The 26,474-nt window shown below is 36.8% G+C and overlaps 1 protein-coding gene and 1 long non-coding RNA gene across 3 annotated transcripts in view; one reads left to right on the plus strand and one right to left on the minus strand.

The window, feature by feature from the left end:
- Positions 1-24,827, minus strand: part of LOC139146080 (uncharacterized) — a 29,082-nt gene extending 4,255 nt beyond the window's left edge. Inside the window, exons 1-2 of the long non-coding RNA XR_011555070.1 lie at positions 24,662-24,827; positions 22,429-22,612 (exon numbers count right to left, since the gene is read on the minus strand). This is a non-coding gene — a long non-coding RNA (uncharacterized lncRNA). The remainder of the gene's footprint in view (positions 1-22,428; positions 22,613-24,661) is intronic.
- LOC139144688 (uncharacterized) lies at positions 4,285-12,542 on the plus strand. Of its 2 annotated transcripts, XM_070715411.1 has the most exons (13): positions 4,285-4,747; positions 4,906-5,031; positions 5,978-6,160; positions 6,313-6,454; positions 6,785-6,904; positions 7,366-7,507; positions 7,811-8,166; positions 8,413-8,667; positions 9,492-9,890; positions 10,279-10,539; positions 10,724-10,958; positions 11,271-11,402; positions 12,025-12,542. In XM_070715411.1, the coding sequence occupies exons 3-11, from the start codon at positions 6,147-6,149 to the stop codon at positions 10,739-10,741; spliced, it is 1,707 nt and encodes a 568-aa protein (XP_070571512.1). In that variant the 5' UTR covers positions 4,285-4,747; positions 4,906-5,031; positions 5,978-6,146; the 3' UTR covers positions 10,742-10,958; positions 11,271-11,402; positions 12,025-12,542. The 2 variants fall into 2 exon arrangements, with proteins under 2 accessions (XP_070571512.1, XP_070571514.1); XM_070715413.1 differs by lacking the exons at positions 4,285-4,747; positions 4,906-5,031; positions 5,978-6,160 and having other exon boundaries at positions 6,319-6,454; positions 7,922-8,166.
- Positions 24,828-26,474: the final 1,647 nt, after the last annotated feature.

Genomic DNA, 26,474 nt, shown 5'->3' on the forward strand with positions numbered 1-26,474 from the left:
ATAAACCAATACTGACAATGAAGTGTCCTTAAATACAGGAGATGTCAAGGGTCTTCGTTTTGTACTTTTGACTTTGACAGACTCGGATACGGTACTTGCCGCTGGCATTAGTTTCGGATTCCGATTTTCAAATAAATGCAACTATTTTAGGTTTTAATGTTTCATATGGCCATTTTTGCTATAGTTGTTAATGAATAACTCTCTCCTTGACCAAATGAAATAATCCCGACGAAAAATGGACGATTTTTACGAGAGATATGCCAGGGTCTTCGTTTTGTACATTTGGACTTGAAAAACGCCCAAAATTAGTAGGTTTTTCTTAAATTACTCCAAAAATATACGTCCAAATTTTGTTTTTTGCACGGAATTGACTTCCTCCCACTATTCGTCACAAAATAAACCAATACCGACAATGAAGTGCCCTTAAATACCGGAGATATCAAGGGTCTTCGTTTTGTACTTTTGACTTTGACAGACTCGGATACGGTACTTGCCGCTGGCATTAGTTTCGGATTCCGATTTTCAAATAATGCAACTATTTTAGGTTTTAATGTTTCATATGGCCATTTTTGCTATACTTGTGGATGAATAACTCTCTCCTTGACCAAATGAAATAATCCCGACGAAAAATGGACGATTTTTACGAGAAGTCCCGTTTCACCAATGTCAATCTACGAGGGGTTGCAACATTTGCAAATATGACATTAAACTGGTCCAATAATCATTTCCATTCAAGGTAATATATTACCAGGTCCATGGGACAATTGCGACTTACAAATTTAAGTAGGACCATCCTGAACCACGGTAAAATACAAAATGAAAATAAACGGGCTATTTTACCCTGACATATAGCTTGCTATGTCTTCACTATTTTATTAATCAATTTTATTATTTTTATAATTCTAATATTTACAGACATCTTTAAACAGTTTTAAGCTGTCGACAGTTGAACTTTCAAAGGAAAGACGAGTTCTGTATCATTGTTCTAGTTGTGCCATGTCTTACATGTAAAGTTGTTCGGTTGTATTAGTTATCGTTTAGTTTGTGTACATCATGAACAATTAGTGGTGGGTACCAGGTGTCCGGAATGGGTAAGCGTACCCTGCTAGCATGCTACACCCGTCAGGATAGGTCCCAAAATTGTCTAAATATTGTATGAAAAGATACAGGATATGAATCACTGTAATAAGTCAAAGCCGGGAATGCTGTCGTTAATCATTTGTGTGACCGAGGTGTCATTTGCAAATATACCCTTAATACATCACAGTTCCAAAGCACAGTCAACAAGAAAACATACACAATCAGAAATGCCATCAGCTGCAACAGCAAAAAACGTCGTATACCTCCTCACATGCCTACGCTGCCATAAACAATATGTCGGGGAACTAAAGGGGGTATACAAAACGAAGACCGAAGATAGAAGACCGAACACCGAAGATCGAAGACCGAAGACCGAAGACCCCTGAATTTGGATTAAAGGCACGATGCACTCTAACCGGCAAGGACGGATCGAACGTTTTAGTATTTAGTACGCAGTAATTACGCTGTTTCAGACATAATACACGCCAAGTTACCATCACATCGGAGTCAAACTGAAACACTCGCCTGCGCGACTTGATAACGATGGCGGCTAACATTCCAAACACAATACACGAAGTTCACCCGAAGTCCCATTCTGGCTCCGAACAAATGCGACAAATGCGTATTGCCAGGCCGTAGGGGACACCTAGTTTCATATGTCTGGGGTGTGCTGACTGAAAATGTAAATATTGATGGGTATCAGTTGGTTTTTCTAGTGGTGCGGCATGGCAAACCTATTGTGCATTTTGTGATAAAAGCACCAAACTTGGCTCAAATGTGTCTTAAGATGTGCTGAACAAATTCAGATACCGAGCCACTGAAAATCTACCGAAGCGTTGCCATGGCAACCATTTTTTCAAAATGGCTGCCAGACAGGTATTTCTCACCTAGTAAATGTCAACTGCAGAAGTTGTTGGGTAACTTTAGGTTGGATAATTTCAATAAGAAACTGTGAAAAGAGTTATTTGAAAATTCTTTTAAATTTTCTTCACCACCTGACTTGTTAAACGGGTAAATACAGACAAAAAAACACAATTCTTATGCATAAAATGCACGGTATTAGATCCTATAAAAGGATGACGCTATGTCAGCAGTCAAGAAATGTTAGGCCGTGGGCTAGAGGGGTCTACTTGCACCCCCAGGATAACAAACCTGTCTTTGTAGAAGCCTTGGGATCCCTAGAATACGAAATAGAATTTTGACAGAAAAATATATGGATGCAATAACTGTTATGGTCGACTTTTGAACGATACCGCAAAACAACCATTTTTGCTCCCCACGTGCAATTTTCTTGTAGTACTTGTAAGTCATCTGCTTAGTTTTTTTTTAATATAACCTGACTTGTCGGATATCATTAGAATGGAAATTTATTCCTCTTTAAAATGACATGTGTAGTATGCAATATCTTCGATAGAGTTTTTTTGAAATAGGACCAAAACTTACCCAATACCCCCAAAAATTTGAAATTCTACCACTTTTTTACCTTGGCATAATACAAAGGCAATGCTTTGAATGACATCTGTTTTATTCGCTACAGGAACATGTCAAAATGTGAAATAGACTTTTGATAAGAAAAATATTGGGATGCTATAGGTCTAGCGGGTCATACTTTGAAGGGTACCGCAAAATACAGTACTGCAAACTCGCATGCATTTTCGTTAAACCTGTCTTCTTGTAAGTCATCTGCTGAGCTTATTTTTTACATAAACTAGCTTGTGGGCTAACATTGGAAAGGGATTTTATTCTTCTTTTAGATGATATATTTTAATATGCAATATCTTCCATAGCTCTAATAAAATATTACCAAAACTTACCCTATACCCCAGACTTTATATTGCAAATTACTGTCACTGCTTATCTCAAATTCTACAAATTTTTACCTAAACATATTAAAAGGGCAATTCTCTGTGTGCAATCTGTTTCATTTGCTACGGAGACATATAAGAGACTTTTAACAGAAAAAATATTGGAAAAGGGAACTGTAAAGTCAAAGTATTGCGAATCGATTCTTTTTTGTTAAACGTCAAATTCTACCATTTTTTAACCTAGACATATAATAAAGGGTAATGCCTTGTATGAAATCTGTTTTTATTTGCTATAAGGACCTGTCACAAATACGAAATAGACTTTTGGGCAATGCCTTGTGTGAAATCTGTTTTATTTGCTACAAGGCCATGTCACAAATATGAAATAGACTTTTAACTGAAAAAATATTGGGACGCAACAGCTGTCACAGTCATGTGTTGAAGGGTACCGCAAAATCACGATTTTGAGACCCACGAACATTTTTATTAATCATGTCTTTGTTTAAGTCATATGCCGAGCCTAACTTATACATAACCTGGTTAGCCCGTTGTGGGGTATCATTAGCAAAGCGATTTATTTTTCTTTAAGGTGAATTTTTGTAATGTAAAAATATCCTTACGGTTTTCATGAAATAGGACCAAGACTTACCTAATACCCCAAAAGATTACATTTCAAATTACGCCTTATCTTACGTTTTACCATTTGTTTTTGCTCCACACAATACAGAAGGCAATATAATGCTTATATGAAATCCGTTTTGTTTGTAACAGACGTATGTCAAAATATGAAGTGAACTTAATATAATTTAGTCGCCACTGGGATCATATTTCTAGGGGTACACAGATACGGCAAATTTCCTGAAACATATAAATTTTTATCAAACACGTCTTTATGAAAGAAGTCAGCCAAAATCATAGTCACGGATGATCTCAAAATATTATCAGCATCGTATATTAAATTATTTTGTTTCAAGTTTGTTTTGTAAACTGTATCAATGAGCACAGCTAATTCAACAGTTTAGCTAGCTGCAATAATTGTAGCCCTTGGTTGGTGGGGATTGGGCTTCTGTCGTGCGGCTCGCGCCTTGCCCCAACCAGGGCTACAATTTCTTCCAATACCTTGCCGTGTAAAAGCTGCAGTGCGGATCTGCACTGCACGCTCAGGCACACACCGGGCCGCATTATCAGATAATCTCGCCTTACCGTGTGCAAATTTCACCATAATCCTGCTCCCGGGTAATTTTAAAATCGTTGTAACCCCTACATCGATGGTCAACTGTACACCTTGCAGCTGAAAAAGGACAGTTTAATGACTCGGGCGCAACGTCGATTCAAATTCCACCGCCATCTTTACTCGACGAGATCTCGCAAAATGTACCACGTGACAAAAGTGGAGTCACCTGACTTTAGCAAATGGCCTCGCGACGCGGAGAAAACAACTTTTCGTCAACTTTTTGGCGAGTTTTGCAATGACGTGCGTTTATTGCGGAAAAGTTTTGAGAAGGATGTAAGGGGCTTCAAACGCCATTCGTTTGCTTCAAAGGTTAGAGGCACACAACAGACAGTGAAAGATGCGGCCGAAGTTGCACTCGATTTAACTTCAATGTCGCCAACTGTTTCTGCTGATAGAAGGGCCTTGTGCATACCTGTTACGGGTTGCTAGAAAAAATATACAAGCGAAAGAAAGAAACGGTAATGTACCATGAAGAATTAGAAAAAAGGGCACATCAAGGAAGTTACATAGATAAAAAGAGGAAAAGGCAAACACCCATAAAAACGCCACGGAAGTCATCAAGAAATACGACGAAAGTCAGCGAAGAAATATTGAAACCGGTGGAAGGAGTAATATCAACGTTACTAAGGTTAGTAAAATAAACACCTGTTCGTGGGGGGGGGGGGGGTATGTGTGTGTGTGTGTTAGCCTTGTTGGGCTGGGTTTTGTGGCTTGTGTCTGTCTGTGTATACGCTGACATGACACCCGCGCCTAACTCTGTTAATTAATCTCTTTTTGTTGTTATAGATACATTCATTTTTAACCAGAATTGTGGAACTGATAAAGAGATCGCAATATCTGAGAGCCTTCAATTTGTTACTTCAAAAAAGCAAGGCGGCGAGACGAAGTTTCTTTAATTGCGTTACACAAAAGGTAACCCCTTTATCACATTGGATTTCATATTTCTTGTAATTGCATATTTTAAAAGCTAGAATATCACACCCAAGCAAATAATCCAATGAACAGTTTATAAGAAATATTGTCTGTTATATTGTTGAGACATAGTTGATTTTTGAACATGAATTTACCATTTGTGTTGAATAATTTATTCTGGGATTATTTTTACAAAGTATGTAAATGCTGGAAAGATAAACAGAAGAACATTGGATCATCTTACTAGGTTATTTCGCATGGTGTTGGTTAGGTAAACTGTATTCCCATAATTCCCTTTATTCAGTAGAATTTTGTGTAAAGAAATACACCGTAGAGTGGGGAAGAGGGTTAAAGGCCAATGATCTGCAACTCTGCAAAATCTGTCCAACCTCAAGGTACCACAAATTTCCTGAGATATTGATTTCAATCTCCAAATGAATACATATTTATGCCTGAACAACATCATGCTTATGCCACAATCAGCAAGAAATTGAACACATTTTTGTTCATTTTTAATTTCCTGGCATTTTCAAAATCTTGCCATATTATACAGATAATTTTTTGTCAAAGTGGAGTGAATCCCTTTCCCCTCCTTTCAGTGCGTTGCACATTTGTATATTTGTAAAGATTCAAATGTGTATATGCACCATTTACTCTGTTTATCATGAAGTTGCATGGAGGCAGCCATATTTGGATGCATCACCTGTGTATTATTTGTCTTTCTGAAACCTTCATGCAGTCGCTCTCAGTGGATAATTATATTTGAGTAAACATCTCTGAGTAATAACATTTTCATGAACTAGTTTTAATCTAAATATAAAATCATGACAATAATGTCAAAAGTTGCAGCTCATGTGCCTTTACAGCAATTACATGTATTTGAATTGAATCTACAACTTAGCCAGAAAGCATAGGTTCAAGCCTAATGGACTTTTGTATCCCATAGATACGACATGAAGTCCACAATTTCCTTAGAGAAGACACTGTTTTGAAAAGGCCTATGACGAAGAATGTGGCAGCTGATTTTTCATGGGGTGATATACTATCAGAGACTAGAAATGAAATGCCATTATTGCACACTGTGCTTGAAGCAGCAGTAACAAGAAGGCTTGGCTATGATAAAATCAATGTATAAGTGTTTATTTGTATTTAATATGATAAAAATAGAAATGTTTCATCTGAACTGTGTATCATATAGTACTTTTCCATAAAAAACATGTCTTTTGAATCACAATAAAAATGGCAATGTATGGTCATTTCCTGTCTCCACTATTATTGTAGGTCTGATACAAGTTATGGGCCTTTGGTACCAGGTCTTGGCATGGTAATATCACTCATACTACATTTGCACAGCCCAAAAAGGATTAAACTGGTGCAACAAATGAATTCCATCCAGATGTTCAAAGCTGGTGTCAGTCAGAAAGTAAGAAAATTATTCTCGAATGAACAACATGTCCAAACTCAGCGCAGATAGTGTAACAAATACAGGCTAACTTATTTTAGATATTCTGGAAGGCACTTGGACTTTAATCATATCACCAAACATCATAAACATTCACAAATATTAAGAATGAATGCTCATTGTATTGTACAAATCATTATGCACATGCTCATTTTGCTGCTATCTACATTAAAGTCAACTTGGGGTAATTCCATTGCTGTAATAGTGATTGACCATGGTAATTATCAGGTTGGGTAATTATTGCTTTGATATATACTTTTAATTGAAATGGTCTTCACAACATTTTGGCAGGTTTTTCAAGTATTTGGCAAGCTTGGAATTTGTATGGGTTTGACTGGGACAAGGCTTTTGGCTGACAGACTTATTTCAGGATTTGATGATGACATTATGTCACTGAAAAGAAATATTGAGGTAAAGATATAAGCATGAACATGTTATGTTACCTTCTTAAGTATTTTCTGTAACCATTTACAGTAATTTAATGTGATTCAATGGTGAATGTTAGAGGTGAATGTTAGAGTATAATTTAATTTCATATCAAGTTGGGAATATGTTGTGCATGTGCATGATATGGCTTAACCCTTTCACCACCATGGTTTCACCTAAACCCATTGTTATCAATGGTGATACTGGACCTGTATACAGGGAACTGGGGGTGAAAGGGTTGAAGGGAGAGTGTTTACCATATAAAGTAGGCAGTCTCTAGTACTCCAGTTCTTCTTAGTAACAAGATATCAGTTCTTTATTTTCTATTCAAATAGCTATCAAGTTAATCAGTACACTTTTACCAAACAGTTGATCAACAAGATTAGTTTGCCTTTAATATCTTATTATTTTTAAGATTCACAATCTGCTACATGTTGTTACTTCAGTGTGAATTATCAGACAGTGACAACTTACAAGTGCAAGCTTTGGAAGGCAGCTGCAATCCAGTTACTACTCAAGTTAGGCAGAGGCTCTTTGAAGCAGATGACAGCAACTGTGTTGGGGTTCAGCCACTGCAGGAGGAGCAATGTAATGAAAATTGCTGCAAATCATTTCCCTGTGTTACCATTCTTTTATTCAGCACAATGACCTTGAGTTGCATCTTGTTTTTAACATTATTTTCATAATGAAATTTAATCACTTAAGTCATGTGATTGTTCTCAGCAACAGACAGTCAGCTGGTTACTACACTTTTACAGGAATGTGTTTGGATATTTGAGTGTGCAAATAATTTTTTTGTTTCACAAAAAACATTCCTGTCAGTGAACTCACTTCTCATAATGGTGATGCTATATCCCTACTAGTGGAACTGTTTTGATTCTTTTTTTGTAGGCCCAGGATATTCCCTTTGTTGGGACAATATTCAAACACACAGTATTGCCAGGTACCAGTCCACTTTGCACCAAAACAAATTTCTTATGTGGGCACTCTCCTTTGCTACAGTCAATCGGGTATCATTCCGGCATCTAGATGATTTGGATAGTGAACCAACACAAAGGGCTTCAGACATCGACTTGGAACGTTTCCTACCTACAGTTTATGATTGGAATTTACTGCGTGTAAGGATGGAGTTACTTGTGACAAGAATTATTTGCAAGCATATGGAATATTTCAGTTCTTTGAAGGAAGAAATACAGGGTTTCATATCTCATCCATACATCAAAGAATCTACTGAGAAAAGTACAATCGTAAGTGTCATTTATCTGTAAACATGATGTGTAATATGTTTTCAGATCTGTACATAACATTTTTACATGTGGATTAACATTACCAAAGACTAAACAGTGTTTTGCATTCTTGTGTCAACATAGCCTTCAATGGAAGTAACTTTTTGCTGTCATTTTTGAAAAGTCATGGAAATTAGTCTACATTTCCACATCATCCTTTTTTTCTCCATGAAACATTCTCTCTTTTATGAGTGTTTTTTTTTTCAGTTTAACCTGGGTATAATAAAAGAAAATCCAGCTTCCAACAAGGGTGTTGTTGCCATAATGAAAAACCTGAAGAAGTATGTACCACAGAGGGGACCGGGTGATCCTTATCGTGTCCTTTGTCACGGAGACCAGTTGTCAGCAGAAAGGATGGTTGAAGGCAGACAGGCAATGGCCTCAAGTGAAAATCCATTTGACCGACTTATTGGACTTGAGCCAAACTGTCAGGATTTTCATGAACGCTGCATTATACTTCAGGTATTTGCATTATTGATTACCATGATTTTTATAAGCTCAACATTTGGGAGGCATCATAGTCCAGTGGCTAGAGCATTGGGTTCACAATCTGAGGATTGTGGGTTCAAGCCCTAGCATGCTGGGAGCATGTTTTGGAGCAAGGAATTCTTATTGCCCAACAAGAAGGAATGGGTATGACAGAGACTGTAGTGGGTGCGTTTAGGTCTGGTGCACTGATCACACTACACATGTGAGCTTGTTGTTTGATCCCCTAGGAGTTGAGTGGAATTTAATTTAGGTCCACTAACCCGGGGTAATAATTATAAAGCATGTGCACCTTGATAACATATGCCTGTGGATACATTTGCTAAATGCGAACCCACAATAACTATCATTACCTCACAGTCCTTCCCGGGACATGGAAATCATTAGGAAAATGAATTGCTTGTCATTATTTATTGTTGTGGTTTACATATGTATTTTTAGCAATGCATTGACATCCTTGGTTTTAGTATTGTTATACAGCTATACCCTCAAGGGGTGCACATGGTTGTGAGGAGATTGTAATTCATAGTTGTGATTGTGCCATATTGTGGAGTTAAAGGCATCTCCATACTTTTGATATTTTATTTTACTTTTTTGGAAAAAAGCCATATCAGAACAGTTTTACTGGAGTGCCAATTCGACCAATGTTTTCTCAGTGATGGTGCAGCTATGCTGCTTGTTTGTAAAATTAGTTCATTTATTTCTGCTGCATCACAGCTTAGCTCTGAATTGTACAACATGGTATTCTATGGTAAGTACCGTCTGTAAATCATATTGTCCATTTGTTTACATTTTGCCAGGATACGATGAATATATTGTATGATGGTAAGAGTGCTGATAACGAAGGAAGCTTATTTCATCTGAAAACAATCTTCCAGCACAGAAATGTGAGGAAAAACATCAGTGACTGTATTAATCATGTAGACAGTCTACTGAACTTCACTACTGAAGCACTGGTAGTATTGGCAGCAATGAAGTTGTTGAATATTGGTGGCATTGATGACATCCCTGACAATGCACCAGACCAAAGTGAGGACCGACAACAGCATCTCAAGACTCTGGCAGCCAAATTGTTGCTCTGGTTTGGCCCAACATTGATGATCATTCAATTAGAAAAGCTGTCACTCTTGAAGGGCATGATAATGATGATGATGATGATAATGATGATACCGTTTGCTGTAGCTGTGGAAGTGATGCTGGTAATATACCTTTTCATTAGAGCTGCACTGTTGTGAATGTTGCCGATAGGGTAACTTTGTATCAGATACACTGTTACTTTAAATTCTGGCTGCTCTGCCCATTGATACATTCTCCTGATAGCCTAAGACAGATGTATGAGATTTAGAAGAAAAAGTATACAAATAATGATACACAAGCCTTCAACTTGGGCATCATTAATATTATTGTCAGAGAGTACCATCCCTTGTATAGGCTACAAATCATGATATTGCCTTGCTATCATGTGTTATTTAATGGTGAATGTAGTATTTTTCAGTAAGCCTAGTTATAATAAATAGTTTTTACATGAAACAGAGAACCAAAGTCAATAAAATTGATTTTGTTGCTTTAAATATCATTGCATTGCAGACCTTGATGGTGGATGGATTGAATGCTCTGCAAGGGGTAAATGTCCAAGGCATAGATGGTACCATGTACAGTGTGTTGCCATTGACAAGGATGACATCCCAAAAGGTGACTGGTGGTGCTGTCAAGAATGTGAAAGATACACAATATATTGCTGCAAAAGAAACTTGCCCGGGGCACAGTGGATTGCCTGTTCTTGTGGTGATCAGTGCACACATGGAGAGTGGTTTCATGTGGAATGCAGGGGTCTTACAAGGGTACCAGGTGTGTATATTAAAATGATTTTATCCATTGTGGGTGCATGATATATGGCAAACATTACATACATGTGTATGCCTAGAAATACAGTACAATAAATGTCAAACATGAGTTGACACATGCATGCTGTGCAAATATCAAATCAAGCTCTGATGATGCATATAATTGCAAGATAAATTTTCCATTGCAGATGATGACTGGTTTGTAGTGAAATGTGCAACATGGCTGTAAACCCCCAACCTAAAGATCACATGCAACAATATACATTTGCCTGATTTGGCGTGGGTTGTACCACATGGCACATAAAGATGCTGAAAGGTATGCAGATGGCGATGCAATCATAAGCAATTGGAGACTTGATATGGTCCAATTTTGGCAGTTTAACCATTACAAGTACCTTATACAAGGCCACAGATTATTAGCTGGTGAGTTTTTTTTAAGGTAGAATACAACTCTGGGACAGATATTTGACTCTCAAACTTTTATAAATTTTTTCTGTGACTTTCATTTCATTAATTTTGTTTGATAGAAGCAGCTAAATTATGTCATGTTTGTAGTGAATCCAGCTGATTGAATAGTTCTGGAAATGCTCTTCTCTTCATGTTTGATAGATGGCTTCATCCAGAAAGTTAGTAGACTTTTCAGTTAACAAAAAAATTATACCATACAATGTAAGGAGAACCATAAAGACTAAAAATTCAACATATTTCAGGAAATAATGTATGTGTTATTTGAAGGTATCAATGGTTGGCTGCCAAGGAGATTGGCAGAGGAAATTAAGTGGAACCGTACAGCAAACATAAATGGTGGTTTAGGTACTAATGTATCGTTAGACTTGGTGAATGAATTCCTGAATAATGAATTCAAACGTAAGTAAACATCATACTACCATTGTAAACATGAAACTTTAAAGATCCATCTCTGCAACATTTTGCATTAAGTTCTCAAAAATATATTCACTAAAGTGTGTGTATGGAAGTACTATTCAGTACTAACTGGGACTGTGTATGTATACCAGTTAAAATAAAATAAGTAAATGGGTGTCACACTGATATACCGTATGGCTGTCTCCATGGCAATATCTTTAAAAACAGTGGACTTGTAGTGTACATATGCTCATTTAGAGTTTAATACAAACAAAATATCATTCATGGTGAGCATGGCTCTGAATTTCTTCTGTTGGGCCATAGTACTCCTTGTTGGTTTTCAAATATGGCCAGTAATTACTAGATGGGAAATGAAGAAAAATGATGAAATTCCTGCTACATTCTAACACTGACATTGTTCTACAGTTGGTAGTTTTGTCAGTGCAAGACAAATAATTGGCACTTTAGTAGAGAGATGACTACCATAGTCTTGAACAGAGAGTGATTTCACAATCATCTCATGAGGTTATTGTTCCAAATATGTTGCATTAATATATTTGAATGTGTTTCATTTGTTATATAAAGTATAATTTCTAATATTCTTGTCAAAATGTACTCTTAACAGAGAACCTGAAGAGATCTCGTGGCCAGTACAGTGATACACAGGTTGAAAGATGCTCAAAGCTTGTTGGATCGCTTGGCAAGTCATTGGAGAAGTCGTATTTTGACAATGTCGCAGACAAATATCAATATACTTCACACACAACTAGAGGAAATACATCAGCAGACGTAAGGAAGTTTGTCACTTTATTTCACCCAAAAAACTTATTTACTTGCATAGCTGGTAGAAAGCACAGAGCATTTCCTCAATTTGAACACTCAATCTCTGTCAAAAATCCAGGAAAATTGAGGAACAGACTTCAAAAATATTCAAAGGAGCTGGATGCAGAAAAAAGAATGCTTCTTTTGCAGTGAATGTAAAAAAAGACACTTGTGAATATAAAAGTTTAATTATACACTTAGTTGTAGATAACTTCTTAAGTTTAATGTCTGGTATACATACAAACTGTGTATTGAACATGTAATATGTTTGTCAAACATAAACAGCAGATACCCCAATAGTAATAAAGATAAACAAGCAGCAAATTACAGTTTTCCATATGTGTATGTATGGATGGATGTATTGATGAATGGATGGATTGATTGATGGATAACTTGATGTTATGTATGTATGTATGGTATTATGGTATGTGCAGGTATTTATGATTAGATGGATGGATGGATGTGATGATTGATGTATGGGATGGCTGGAAGGATGGCTGGATGAATGGATAGATGTTATGTATTGATTGAGGGATGGATGTTTATGTGTGTACGTATGGATGGATGGATGGATGGATGTTATGTATGTGCATATGTATGGATGGATGGATGTTATGTATATGTATATATGAATATTATGTATGTATGGGATGGATGGATGGAAGTTATGTACATTTTACATGTATGATATGGATGAATGTATTGTATGTATGTAAATAAAGTTGTACCCATACAGAGGGTAGTGATGATGAAAGTGTAAACCTTTCACCCCATTTCCCTCTCTGCATGGCAAACTTCAAATTCAGGCCAAACCATACATGTAGTGGTCAAAGGGCTAAGCCCTACAGTGACATGATTTTCTACAAACCATACAACATGTACATTTTAAACATGTACAGGTATCACATTTTTTGGCACACTGTGTACTCTTCAAATTTTTTATGTAGCTGTCAGTGTCCATACCCTGAATGGTGAGACATCTCAAAACTGAAATCCTAATACAGGATTCAGCCTTACAGAGTTGTTTTATGTCATCATCACATTGAAGAAGTGTGTTTCTAAAAGCATACAATGTTGCATTTACCCTACGTCCATCCCTGCCCCCACGACCAACTTCCTGCCAATAATCCACAACAGATGAAGGTGCTCCCCAGTGTATGATTATGCCAATGTCAGGAATGTTCACCCCCATACCGAAAGCTATGGTTGCGATCACACATCTGATGATGGATGTTGGATGGGAAAAATGATCAACCACTCTCTTCTGATCAGTGTCTTCCAAGGAGGAGTGAAAGGTGGATACAAGACAGGTAAGTACTGATCTGTCACCACAGTATGCATCATCTCCTAGTGCAGACAAGATGCATCGACTGAGCTTTGCCAGTTGTCTGAGGTTCCTACAATGCAAACATAAGAACTTCATATGTATTTACTCAATTTTAATACATTTATGCATGATAGACATTAACTGACTTTTACAGATATTAAATGTAAAGAAAGATTAATTGTAACCTATTGGTTTGATTGGTACTAAATGTATTTTTGTCCTTCCTATGCAGTTAATTTTTACTGTATGAAGCCTTTTGTAACACTCAGCTGACATTCTTCTTTTCAACAAATATTCAACCAAAACTATTCAAAATTGCTGTTAAAGTTCTTTCAATTGTAAACTTGTATTTGTGGATGGGTATGTTCTGAAAAAGCAAGTGTAATGGTTTACCTGACATAGATGATGCATTTTGGTGACTCCTTTTTCTGTTCTTTTAACAACTCAATATACCAGGCTAATTCAATATCAATGTCCAAATTGGGGTCATTCTTTATGTCTAGATATATATTGGGTCTGTAAACAAAGTCGCATATAATTGAGGACTTTTAATGAGTGAGAATATACTATGGTAATTATGTTGTAACCAGTCAAGCTATGCACATGATAGTATCAACACACCAACATGAATATTTCGTTGTATATTTCTGTATTTTGCTAAACAATGCTAACAGCGATACAATTTGAAAAGAACTTTACCTGTCTGGTGTTACTGCTACAACATTAATATTATCTTCTGTCAAATACAAGGATTTCAGTATGTTTGACTTTATTTTCTCCGTACAGGTTGCTGTTAGTACCAATGTTGCTGCTTTGCTGAAATGGCATCTCAAATCACCAACCTTTTTGTAGGATGATCGAAATGATTCACCCCTGTTATCAATAAAAGAGAGTGAACAAAAAATTTTAATGACCATTTCTGAAAATTGTCTTTTTCTTCTTCTATCATTATTATCATTCTTGTTGAGAACTCAATGCTACTGTCCACTGTTTGCAAATATGAACAAAGATGAACAAACAATATATTAAAAGTTTTATTTCAATTAATAATTTATTGTTAATATCATGAATAAGCACTCACCATGTGTCTACCACATGTGCTTCATCTATTGCAAGCAGGCACACCTGATGTGCATATGTTGATATTTTGCTGAGGTAGTGCTCTTCTTCCTCAAGCAATACTTCTGGGGCAAGCATCAGGTGTGTGACATTTCCAGTGACTACATCTACAAAAATCAAATATTTCAACTATAGTATTTTTCACATGTAAATTGCAATTTAAAGGGGACATAAGCTGTAACTTGTGGCAAGTTTTTAAGTATTCTGCTTCTGTATATCAACTACGTGTCTGACCCTAATCCGTTTGTCAGGCTGAAATTTAGAGTATTCGTTTTGTAAACACAACTTGTATGTGTGTTTATTGTTTACAATTAATTCTAGTCCGGACTTTAATAAAATTTTCAACAATAACAATGTTAATTATACTCATATAGGATTTGTTGATATGCTAAATATGTAGCATTACATTAAAGTTTCGGGATTCAATGCAGAAAGTGTAGGGAAACCACAAAACAAAAGTTCTGAAAAAATAGCCAGAAGATATATGGAGCTGTAATTTCAATGATATATCTAGTAATCCATGATGCATGATGGTAAATCCTTACCAGATTTCGTCTCCTCACTCATCTCCGATTCTCTCGTGACCCAAGCAATTTTGACCCCTTTCGCCCGCAATGTAGCTGACTGCTCCTGCATAATACTTCTCAGAGGGCTGACGATTATTGAAATATGAGGAGCTCCTTTAGCATCCAAAAGGTCCAACACCAGTGACGGTAATAAATATAGCTGCGACTTCCCAAACCCAGTTGGCAGAACAGCAACGGTGTTAATCCCACTCACAATGCATTTGATGACAGCGACCTGTTCCTTTTTTAAATCGTAGGTGATCCCAAGTTGTGTTTTGACCTGCTCACAGGCTAAATGGATGTCACGCTCACTGAACGATCTCACCGCCATTGTGAAAGTTATGATCGTGATTGATGGGATAATCTTATCATAAAAATAATTTCAATTTTCCGAATACGGTTGGAAAATGACGGTTTTGCATTTTTTTTCTTCAGGAAAAACGGGCACTCACAGTAAAAATTAAAAACCTGAAAAAATATATTTTCTAAAGATTTCCAATCATGCCTTTCAAACTTAACCCATCTTCCTACAAAACTACAACGCACCCGCTTGTTTTAATATTTTATTGTTTCAGAACGTTTTGATCATCCATGAAGATTTTAAATCCTTTTTACGATAGATCTCACTCTCGTTCAATTTTGCTATTGTTTAACTTTTTCATTTTTTCGTGTTTTTAATTGTTATTAATACGAATTATTCTCGACCGCGGGCCGTCCTGGTACTTGCGGTTTTTACGTCATTTTTGCGTCACAGCGCTGTGAAAACAAATAATTGAAGTTCGGATTTTCAACCACCAAAGCAATATTCACTTTTAGTTCTCCTTTTTTTCACACAATTTCTGTATCATTCGTATCATCTTATCTTTCATTCACCTCGCTCGTATGCGTTTTACCTAGGCCTACTGACGTCACTCAGCGGTCGAGAATATTCGCATTAATTAAAAGATAAGGTTTCCATGTAAAATTTCTGTCATTTTAATAATTTATCAAGGAATAAGTATGACTTTTACATATTAGAAAATATATTCCTCTTCGAAAGAGCGTAAACTCGCCAAAAAGTTGACGAAAAGTTGTTTTCTCCGCGTCGCGAGGCCATTCGCTAAAGTCAGGTGACTCCACTTTTGTCACGTGGTACATTTTGCGAGATCTCGTCGAGTAAAGATGGCGGTGGAATTTGAATCGACGTTGCGCCCGAGTCATTAAACTGTCCTTTTTCAGCTGCAAGGTGTACAGTTGACCATCGATGTAGGGGTTACAACGATTTTAAAATAACCGGGAGCAGGATTATGGTGAAATTTGCACACGGTAAGGCGAGATTATCTGATAATGCGGCCCGGTGTGTGCCTGAGCGTGCAGTGCAGATCCGCACTGCAGCTTTTACACGGCAAGGTATTGGAAGAAATTGTAGCCCTGGTTGGGGCAAGGCGCGAGCCGCACGACAGAAGCCCAATCCCCGCCAACCAAGGCTACAATTATTGCAGCTACAGTTTAGCTGATCCAATAATCCTTTCTAAACATTATACATGACATCAAAACTACCTGGGCGTTCCTGAAGAAAAACTTGTATAGATATATCAGAAAGCTGGACTTTCTTCATTAACAAAACATTATGGAATAGATATACCTGATATTTAGCTGCTCTAATTATCATTTCCAAACTTCATAAATAGCATAAGCGTCTTAAGATAAGTCATATAGCTTGGCTTTCTTCAATAACAAAAATAGGGATATGTCCAATATTCAACTTAGCTGCTCTAATGATAATTTCTAAACTTTATAAATAAGCAGAAATTTAGCTAGCCATTCTTAGGTACTTTATTTCTGGATATATCCGATATTTGGTCGATTTAATTATCGTTTCTAAACTTTATAAATTGGCTCAAGTTTAGCTGGCATTCTTCAGTAAAATATTTTAAGGATATATGCGATATCGAACCGATCCAAGTATCGTTTCTAATCTTTCCGAATTAAATCAAAGGATTTTCGATAGTTTAAAAGCATGTATCTGATACTTGATCGATCTCATTATTGCTTCTACACTCAGTATACTTTATAAAGTAGTTCAGATTTAGCTGGGCTGACATGTTCAAAACGTTCAAAATTTGGTAATAGCTTTTCTGTAATTGTGTGTCACTGAATGTGCAAATGATTTATTGTGAATACTGAACTGCGTAAATTCTCTGAGATTTATGTTTCAATCTGACTAACAGTGTCACTGTTTGTATAAGGAAGGTTCCCATTTGATCAGATAATTGGCCAGCCAACACTACCTTGCTTAGGTCTTGGGTGTATGTGTCAAGTGGATAACAAGAAAATGATTGGCAAATATTTAGGATTGTCGTTTAAACTTGTTGTCTTAGCCTATGTAAACACCATGGAAAGGAATAAAATACTCGCAAGCTGACTAGCTATGAAAAAGCAAGCAGAGATCCTGGGAGTGCCAAGCCCGGACGTGACGGACAAAAGTGCAGGATTGTGTGTTTTAGCTTTACTTTCCCTACCTTTTATGTTTGTTAAAACAAAAAAAGTGGAGTAATATAATTTTGTTTTTGCATTTCAACAACAGTTATGTACGACCAAGAAATTAGTACCAAAATATACGATGCTCAAAATATTATAGGCATGAATCCATATATATATATATATATATAATATATATAATATGTATTCTAAAACCAATATCTAAATCATGAAATAGATATCAAATTACAGAAGATAAGTTTCATGTGAATGAATTATGAAAAGTTATGTATAAAATATAGTACAGATAGCCGAAAAATAATATAAAAATATCATCGTCTTCTCCACGTGGTCAAATTTTAAACGGCCGCACTTATGTACTAATTGTAGTTACATGATAAATCTCTAACATTGACAATTATGGGATTATATAAGAGATTTCCCCAAAATGTTATTGTTTTTAACGTTAAAACTAGAAGGTTGTTATACAGTAAATATCATTGTGCTTTTTGTATGTAGGCCTACGCGTGAATGTAGATGAACAAGAGTGAGAGATAGGGTTAAATTCCCCGCACAATTTCCATGTCAGGCCTTGTGATTTAACACCCTGCAAAACTTGTCAATGGCTGACTTATAACAATTAGAAAAGATAATTAGTCAATGTCAAAATATTGCACATATTCAACATTTCTACTCAATAACACTCCATCCATTAGAAGAACATGGAACAGGCTGTTTTTACACTCGGACGCATCATACCCTCCCCACCACAGCCATTGGCCAATGTAGGCCTATTTGCAAAACCTGGTGAGTGTCGCACGCACTAGCTACAACTCTAAAAATGCTTAAAACTGGTGCACCAACGATTAAAAATAAGAATAAAATGAAAAAACTCTGAACGATACCTTCTGATAGTCTAACTACACAGAACAGCTGACAGCTGATCATCGTATAAAACATTCAATTTGACAATTTTGGATCTTCCACTTTTACCTTGTTTCAACCATATTGTCAATAATTTTATTAAGAGAACCCGTTTTTCTAGTAAAATGAAATTATAAAACAATAAAAATGCAAATAGTAATCTTAATATGCATTTATGATGGTAATACATCCACTATTCACCACAGAATCATCCCTAAGAGCAGCAACTATGGGATTTTACAGTAATTGATGATGGTCGTCATATTTGAAAATGGCCGCCACACCACAACGAGGCTCTACCTGTGAGGGATCGTATTCAAATTGATTTTAAAACAATAGATATGCAAATGGTAATCTAAAAGGCATTTATGATGGAAATACGTCCTCTATTCACCACATAATCATCTGTAGAGCAGCAACTATGGGATTTTATAGTGACTGATGGTCGCCATATTTAAAAATGGCCGCCACACCAGAACGAGGCTCAACCTGTGGTGGCTCGGTATCCAAATTGATTTATATTATGATAATCTACATTCGTACCAAATTTCATGCTTTTATCACAAAATGCACAATTGTTATGAAAATTTTGGTTATGCCGCACCACTATTCGATTCGTACAAGTCTGTCATGATTTTGTCATTGTCATCGGTGTGGACTCTAACATCTAAAAATGGAATGGAAGTTTGAGAGTACTCCATGGTGAATTTTATTGTTTTGTGGAATGAATTGATGTAATTAAAGAATTCTATGATGAAGTTCAGATTTGCCGTAAACAAACTGTAAATATCATCAATAAATCTATGCAAAAACCGGGTGACACTGTACTGTATATGGCGTGATGCGCGCCTCAACATTCTACAACAATCGCTGATGAACGGGATTACCCTCACAACCTCGTCAAAGAACAAATAAATAGAGCGAAATCAATCCCCAGGCCGGCTCTCCTTCAGTACAAAAACAAACAGGGAGACTGTCGAATCCCACTAGTCTCGACTTATAATCCCCGTCACCCTAACTTGAAATTCATCATGTCCTCGAACCTCCCAACACTCCATAAGTCATCAAGATGTAAAGAAGCCATCCCTAACATGCCAATTATATCATATCGACGCAATGTCAACCTCAAAGACCTCCTTGTCCGCTCGAATATTAACAACGCCGGTGAATCCAGCCCCGGTTTCACCAAATGTCAATCTACGAGGGGTTGCAACATTTGCAAATATACCCTTAATACATCACAGTTCCAAAGCACAGTCAACAAGAAAACATACACAATCAGAAATGCCATCAGCTGCAACAGCAAAAACGTCGTATACCTCCTCACATGCCACCGCTGCCATAAACAATATGTCGGGGAAACTAAAACATCTCTCAGACTTCGTTTCAATAACCACCTCTCCTCAGTGCGTCATAAAATAGATACCCCGGTCGCCATACATTTTAATTCTGATCAACACAGTATCAGTGATGTTTCAATAATTGGCATCATCCAAGTCAATAAACAGGATGACAAATTACGCAAACATTTAGAATCACAATGGATCAAAAAACTTGACACACTGTCTCCAGCTGGCCTAAACATTCGCCCAAAATTTACATAGCATTTAACAGCGCCCCCACATACCAGCTTTTGAGTATTTAAAGGGACCCCCCCTGACTTCAGCGCGCCAATTTCCAGCTCTCGGCGTAGGTCCAGACAGTTTTGACCGTATCACAACCTCGAGGTTAGTCTCTCTCCTTTCATTTATGTACATTTACAGATTTTCAGATACTTGTAACTCCACATTGCTCGTTTTTCTATAAAATTCAACCATTGTAATTTTTAGTCTCCCCTGTCATTCATGTACATTTCCAGATTTTACAGACTTATAACTCTACATTGCTCGTTTCCTACACAATTCAACCATTGAATTTTCATGTTCGTACTTTTTATTGTAGAAAACACCTGAAGAAGCTCTAAATTTAGAGCGAAACGTTGTGTTTGAGGTATAATAAATACGTTTGGAACCTAACAACCAGGTGTGGTAGTGTGTTTCAACCCAAGTTTCTTCTATCTTCACCCCACTCCACGCTCCACTGGGGATCACCTGAATTCCTACAGTTTCTTATAATATATATATATATATATATATATATATATATATATATATATATATATATATATATATATATATATATATATATATATATATATATTATATATATATATATATATATATATATATATATATATATATATATATATATATATATATATATATATATATATATATATATATATTGTGAATTATTTGTGCATGTTGCTTTCTCATACTGAATTCTCATAGAGAGAACAGAAAAGTATCAGGAATTTGTCATGCTTTTCATATGAAATGCATATTTCATAATGGTACACTTTCACTTAGCAAACATCAAGATATCTCCGGCATAGATCTCTGATTTATTAAAGTATGGCGCCCGAAGGGCGCGGAGAAAAATATGAAACATCCTGATATATATTTCTTGTATATTAAAGTCATGCACAGGAAGGGCATGCTGAAAAATGTCTGATATATTAAAGTAATGTGCTCGAAGAGCATGCTGAAAAATTTTGAACATACAGATATCTCTGATATATATATGCCTGATATGTTAAAGTTGGGCGTGCTGAAAATATGTCTGATTATTAAAGTTACGCGCCCGAAGGGCGCGCCGAAAATGCAACTGAATGATGAAATTTGTGGCTGACACGATGCATTTTAGGCAATGATGAGCCTGTGTCGAAATTCAAAAACACACTGACCCCCCCCTATTGGGCATTTCAAAAACATGGTGAACCCCCCTATCACCAAGTCAAAAACAGGGTGACCCCCCCCTATGAATCCACCGGCCCCCCAGGCCGAAGAAACAGACCAGTCCCTTACTAGGGACGTTGTATCACCCCTACTTGTAACAATCAACCCAATTTGTAACAAAAGTTAACCCCATATAGGTTTAGTAAGATTTCGGTCAGAAAATAAGATTCCTTAACATTTTTGACCGAAATTCGTGAAAATTGCCCCGAAACAAACTTTTGGCATGTATCTCCACGACAGGGTTATATCTTACGAGTAGGCCTCTTATCCCTAGGAACCTGCACATCGAAATTTAATCTAACGAGCATTTTCGGAAAAAAATGAGTTTCGACAAGGAAAAAAAGAAAATTGCCCCCAAACATACTAATATGTATATTTCATCAAGATTTCATCAAATACGGCCAACTGTTTTTTGAAAATTAGCTTTTGTTACAAATAGGTCTCCACGACTGGATTGTATCTTACGAGTAGGCCTCTTATCCCTAGGAACCTGCACATCGAAATTTAATCTAACGAACATTTTCGGAAAAAAATGAGTTTCGACAAGGAAAAACAAGAAAATTGCCCCCAAGCATATTAATATGAATATTTCATCAAGATTTAATCAAATACGGCCAAGTTTTTTGAAAATTAGGTTTTGTTACAAATAGGGTTGATTGTTACAAATAGGGTTGACATGTCAGCCCTATTTGTAACAATCAACCCATTTTGTAACAAAAGCAGTTTCGTAAAAATGAGTTTGACAAGGAAAAAAAGGAAATTGCCCCAAAACATACAAATATGCCTATTTTATTAATATTTCAACAAATACGGCAAAGTTTTTTTGAAAATTAAGTTTTGTTAAAAATAGAGTTGATTGTTACAAATAGGGGTGATACAGACGTGGGAAAGCAAAGGTCTACTGAACCGGTGGATAGAGGGACTGTGACTGAACATTCCTCGAACGAAAATACATACTTCACATATTTACTTACTCCTCCATGACTGTCATATAACTGTTTAAGTGTGTAACTTATAGCACTTTTTTCAGCGTCGATGTTTTCATGGTGGAGAGTCCATGATTTCTTTTCCGTGTCCATGTAGAAAAATCTCTTTCCCGAATCACGTTCATCAACATTATTACGTTTCACGATGTTTGGCATTTTGTACACGATGAACCTGAAATATTCACACAAAATGACGGTTCGTGTAATTAGTTTTTGTAATCATCGTGTGAGCTGAAAAAAAAAATTGCACTTTATTCTTACCTCCTGACGACGCTGTCTCATACCTTATACTTTCTCCTGAGGGCGCTCTGTTTTTGAAACAATGCTTTATTGCAAACTTTGGTACAACACCTTTTTTGTAAAACTCAGAATCAGAAATGATGTAGTACATTTTTATAATTTTACTTTGGACAGCTTTATCGGAATGACTTTTTGTATAATTAACTTGTCTTTTCTAGTTTAGTATCTCGCTGAATAATTTGGCCACAATGCAATTGTTCTGACTATAAATATCATGCCACGTCAACAATACGGCAGTACACCCTTCCAGCCGCCGTTGACGTTTCATCACCCTGTCTTCAGTCTTTACGGATCATGAGTTCATCAAGTGGGCCTATATTTACTGAGTGGGAAAGGTTTTCTTCAAGAGAATACTCTTGACCGACACTGTCATGGTGTACAGCTTTATTCATTGAATTGGGTCTATGTTCCAACTGATGTCTAACCGGAATAAAGGTTGATATCTACAAACTCCCTGTTATTATTAAAGGTGTACAGTCACCTGTAATCTAAATATGCCCATGGTCAAAGTGGAGTTCTTTGGTATTCAAAATACCCATGTGAGGGCGCTGTTTTTAAAAAGCGGCCACACGCTTAAAATCTGTGATTGGTTCGATTTTCTCTTTTCATGGTAACTGTGGCAAAATTGGAACAGGTGACAGCATACCTTTATCCCGGTCACAATCGCATGGAGAATTGTCTGCAGTAGAATAAGCGAGGACTTCCGGGAAATTGTAGATCAGGTGTGAAAATTTAACTCATGACATTGTAAAGAGCGCATTCCTGAAAGTAGTGCGGTAAATGGTTGACGTCGGACAGTCAGGGGATTTGTCGTTACCCCGTTTCCACAGAATGAGACAATGTCATTTAAAATGATGTTGGATGCAAAACAAGAGGACTAGAAGGATGTATCAGAAAGGATTTTCATTTATTCAAGTTTATGGAGTTTGAATATGAATAAGAGCGTGCATTCAGTGAGATTTTGGCTAGTCTAGTCTTTTGGCTAGTTAGACTAGTCTTTCTATTTTTTCGCCAAATATCAATGTTTTATATTCGCGCCGTAACTGCCTCCCATAACATTAAGGCATGAGTAAAAGGAATATCTCGTAATGTTCTGATTTAGATCATTTAATATATGCATACCGGAAAATGGAACGTTACAGCTCATATGAAACTTTGTAAAACCATGTCACTCACAATGTGCTATTAACCGCATGATAGTTCTTTCAAGTGTAATCGCCTTGTACAATACAAACTAAAATAATAGACGTCAGATACTGATCGTCGTCCACGTTCAGTGTTCATTTGATCAACACTATAGAATTAACAACAAGAACTGATTGAACGACACGTAATGGGACAACGGCTGAATTTCAAGACTGCCCGATGTCAACGGCTGTTACTGATTTCAATGCCCTGCACTATGCATAAAGCTTCGTGGCCACAGTTTTTTTTTGCATGGGGTCTACAATTACAAAAATGCCCTTAATAAGGCTGCAACTATATTTTACAATTAACTAATCCATGCATAAAATATCCATGCATAATTTGATTTTATTTGTAAATCCGTTAAAAACGTGCGTAGGCGAATTACATCTCGAAATTTAAACCTTAAATCTGTAACTTGCTTGCTATTTAACTGTTTACGATTATAATCATAAGTTCAATTGGGTTCTCGAAAATGTCAACATCGGGGCAAAGAAAATCCGATAGTGTACTTCAACAATTTAAAATGAATATATTATTATAAATTTTATGTCGGGGTATGCCAGGAGTCCGAATTTTGAAATTCGACGTAATTCGTCTCCCAACTCTTCTCGCAGGCGCTTATCACAGCAAATCAGTGAAAACTATTCAATATTATGTCAAATCGAACGAAGGACGTCATATACACTGGGAAAAACATAGAAAAATACTATGAGTAGCATGGAACACAACTTACCAGTCTACGTCCTGGTCATTATTGTTTTTACAGGAGAATCCACTCACCAGAAAAGGTCTGAATAACGCGGAGATAAAGATTACCGTGAACGCTATTGCCGCAATTTTATGCGTCGCCATTTTGTGTTCCCCTCTGTTTAAAACCGCATAGCAAACTGTCGAATCTCCGACTTATTCTAATAACTCTTTACAACGATAAATCAAGATTACCTTATCGAGAAAAGGTCATCTTGTTTCTATTGCTGCGGCGGCGCTGTTGTCTTTTACCGCTTAACGGTAACATGTTCAATGTAACAACCATAGTAACTAGCATAGGCTTAGTAGGCTTATCAACGGCTCTAACATCGATATCAACCCTTTGATAACCATCGCCGTTATAATCCTATGTATGAGAGAATTTTTAACACATATCTGTGTACGGTCTCGCCGAAAATTTCCAGTAAGAAAGGTGTCCGAAGGCTGATGTTCGTAAGATGTTCATTCAGCTTAAGACCAAGTCCATCTTAACTTTGCTCCACGAAAGATTTTTCATAACCACACTTGCTAGCTCGCCTTACAGATTTTACTCAATATAATCAACTTTTGAGTAAATAAGGGGCCGTAGATAATGAAAAACGCGCAAGGTAAACGCAATTTTTGGGGGTGGGTGTAGCTGCATTTCGTTTACGATGCGCAAAAATCGCACTACATGTTTTAATATCGCAACATCAAGCTACACGTATTTATGTAGCGCAAAATATCGCGCTGTATTGTTTGGCGAGTACCAGGCCAGTGCGGCACTGGCGCTAAACAAGCATTCCTTTGACACACATGTGGTTCAGCGTACGAGTAAAATAACATAACAATTATTTTGGATACATCCAATGCGCTTCATTCTATTGGTTGCTGTACAAAAATTGATTTTAGAGGGGGTTTGCTGGAGAGGTTGTTGGTTGCGTATGTGTGATTTAATAATGACACAATTACCGATTGTAGGTATGCTGATACAGAATGAGGCTTGGTTGGATTTTAACACTTCAAAACTGTCGTTTAGGGGAGAGGGGAGCGGGGCTTGAGGCCAAACCACTTAGTTGCGTTTACCGTGCGTTTGTTTTAATTATCCACGGCCCCTAAATACATTCACGGTCAAAAGTCATTAGGTATCTAACATGAGCAATTGGTTTTTTAGTCACGCAGTTTCTGAATATCAACCATACTCTAATTCTCAAGCTATCGTTGACAAAAACCGTAATCTGCCATTATTATCTCTGATCACTACGATTATCTTTGGACTAAACAATTTCTAAAACACATTCATAATAACTAAAACTTTGTGTTGAAGGGGAGTGTGATGCTATTCGTAATCTGTTTATTGTAAGGCTACTTTTAAATTCTTAGGAGGGAGAGAGAGAGAGAGAGGAGAGAGAGAGAGAGAGAGAGAGAGAGAGAGAGAGAGAGAGAGAGAGGAGAGAGAGAGAGAGAGAGAGAGAGAGAGAGAGAGAGAGAGATGCAGACAGACAAAGACAGACAGAGAGACAGACAAAGGGAGACACGGAGAAAGGCATCTAGGGTGGGCGGCAGAGATTTAAGCAGCGCCAAATACTGACACAGATAAAGGAGTGCTAATGGGTCAGTATGTTGAACACTTCGGTGTATTATTAATAAGGAAATCAGGTGAATTCCTAGAAAACGGCAGCCGTTGTTGATCGGCCATATTTACTGCAACAGTTTTATGAAGACTCATGACAAGGCCAAATAAATACATTGTGCTGTTCCGATAACATGGTTTTCAAAAATAGGGTAAGTAGGTCGGCAGGAATTTTTTTCCAAAATGT

Source organism: Ptychodera flava, chromosome 12, assembly GCF_041260155.1.
Source record: "Ptychodera flava strain L36383 chromosome 12, AS_Pfla_20210202, whole genome shotgun sequence".
NCBI classification, from domain to species: Eukaryota; Metazoa; Hemichordata; class Enteropneusta; family Ptychoderidae; genus Ptychodera; species Ptychodera flava.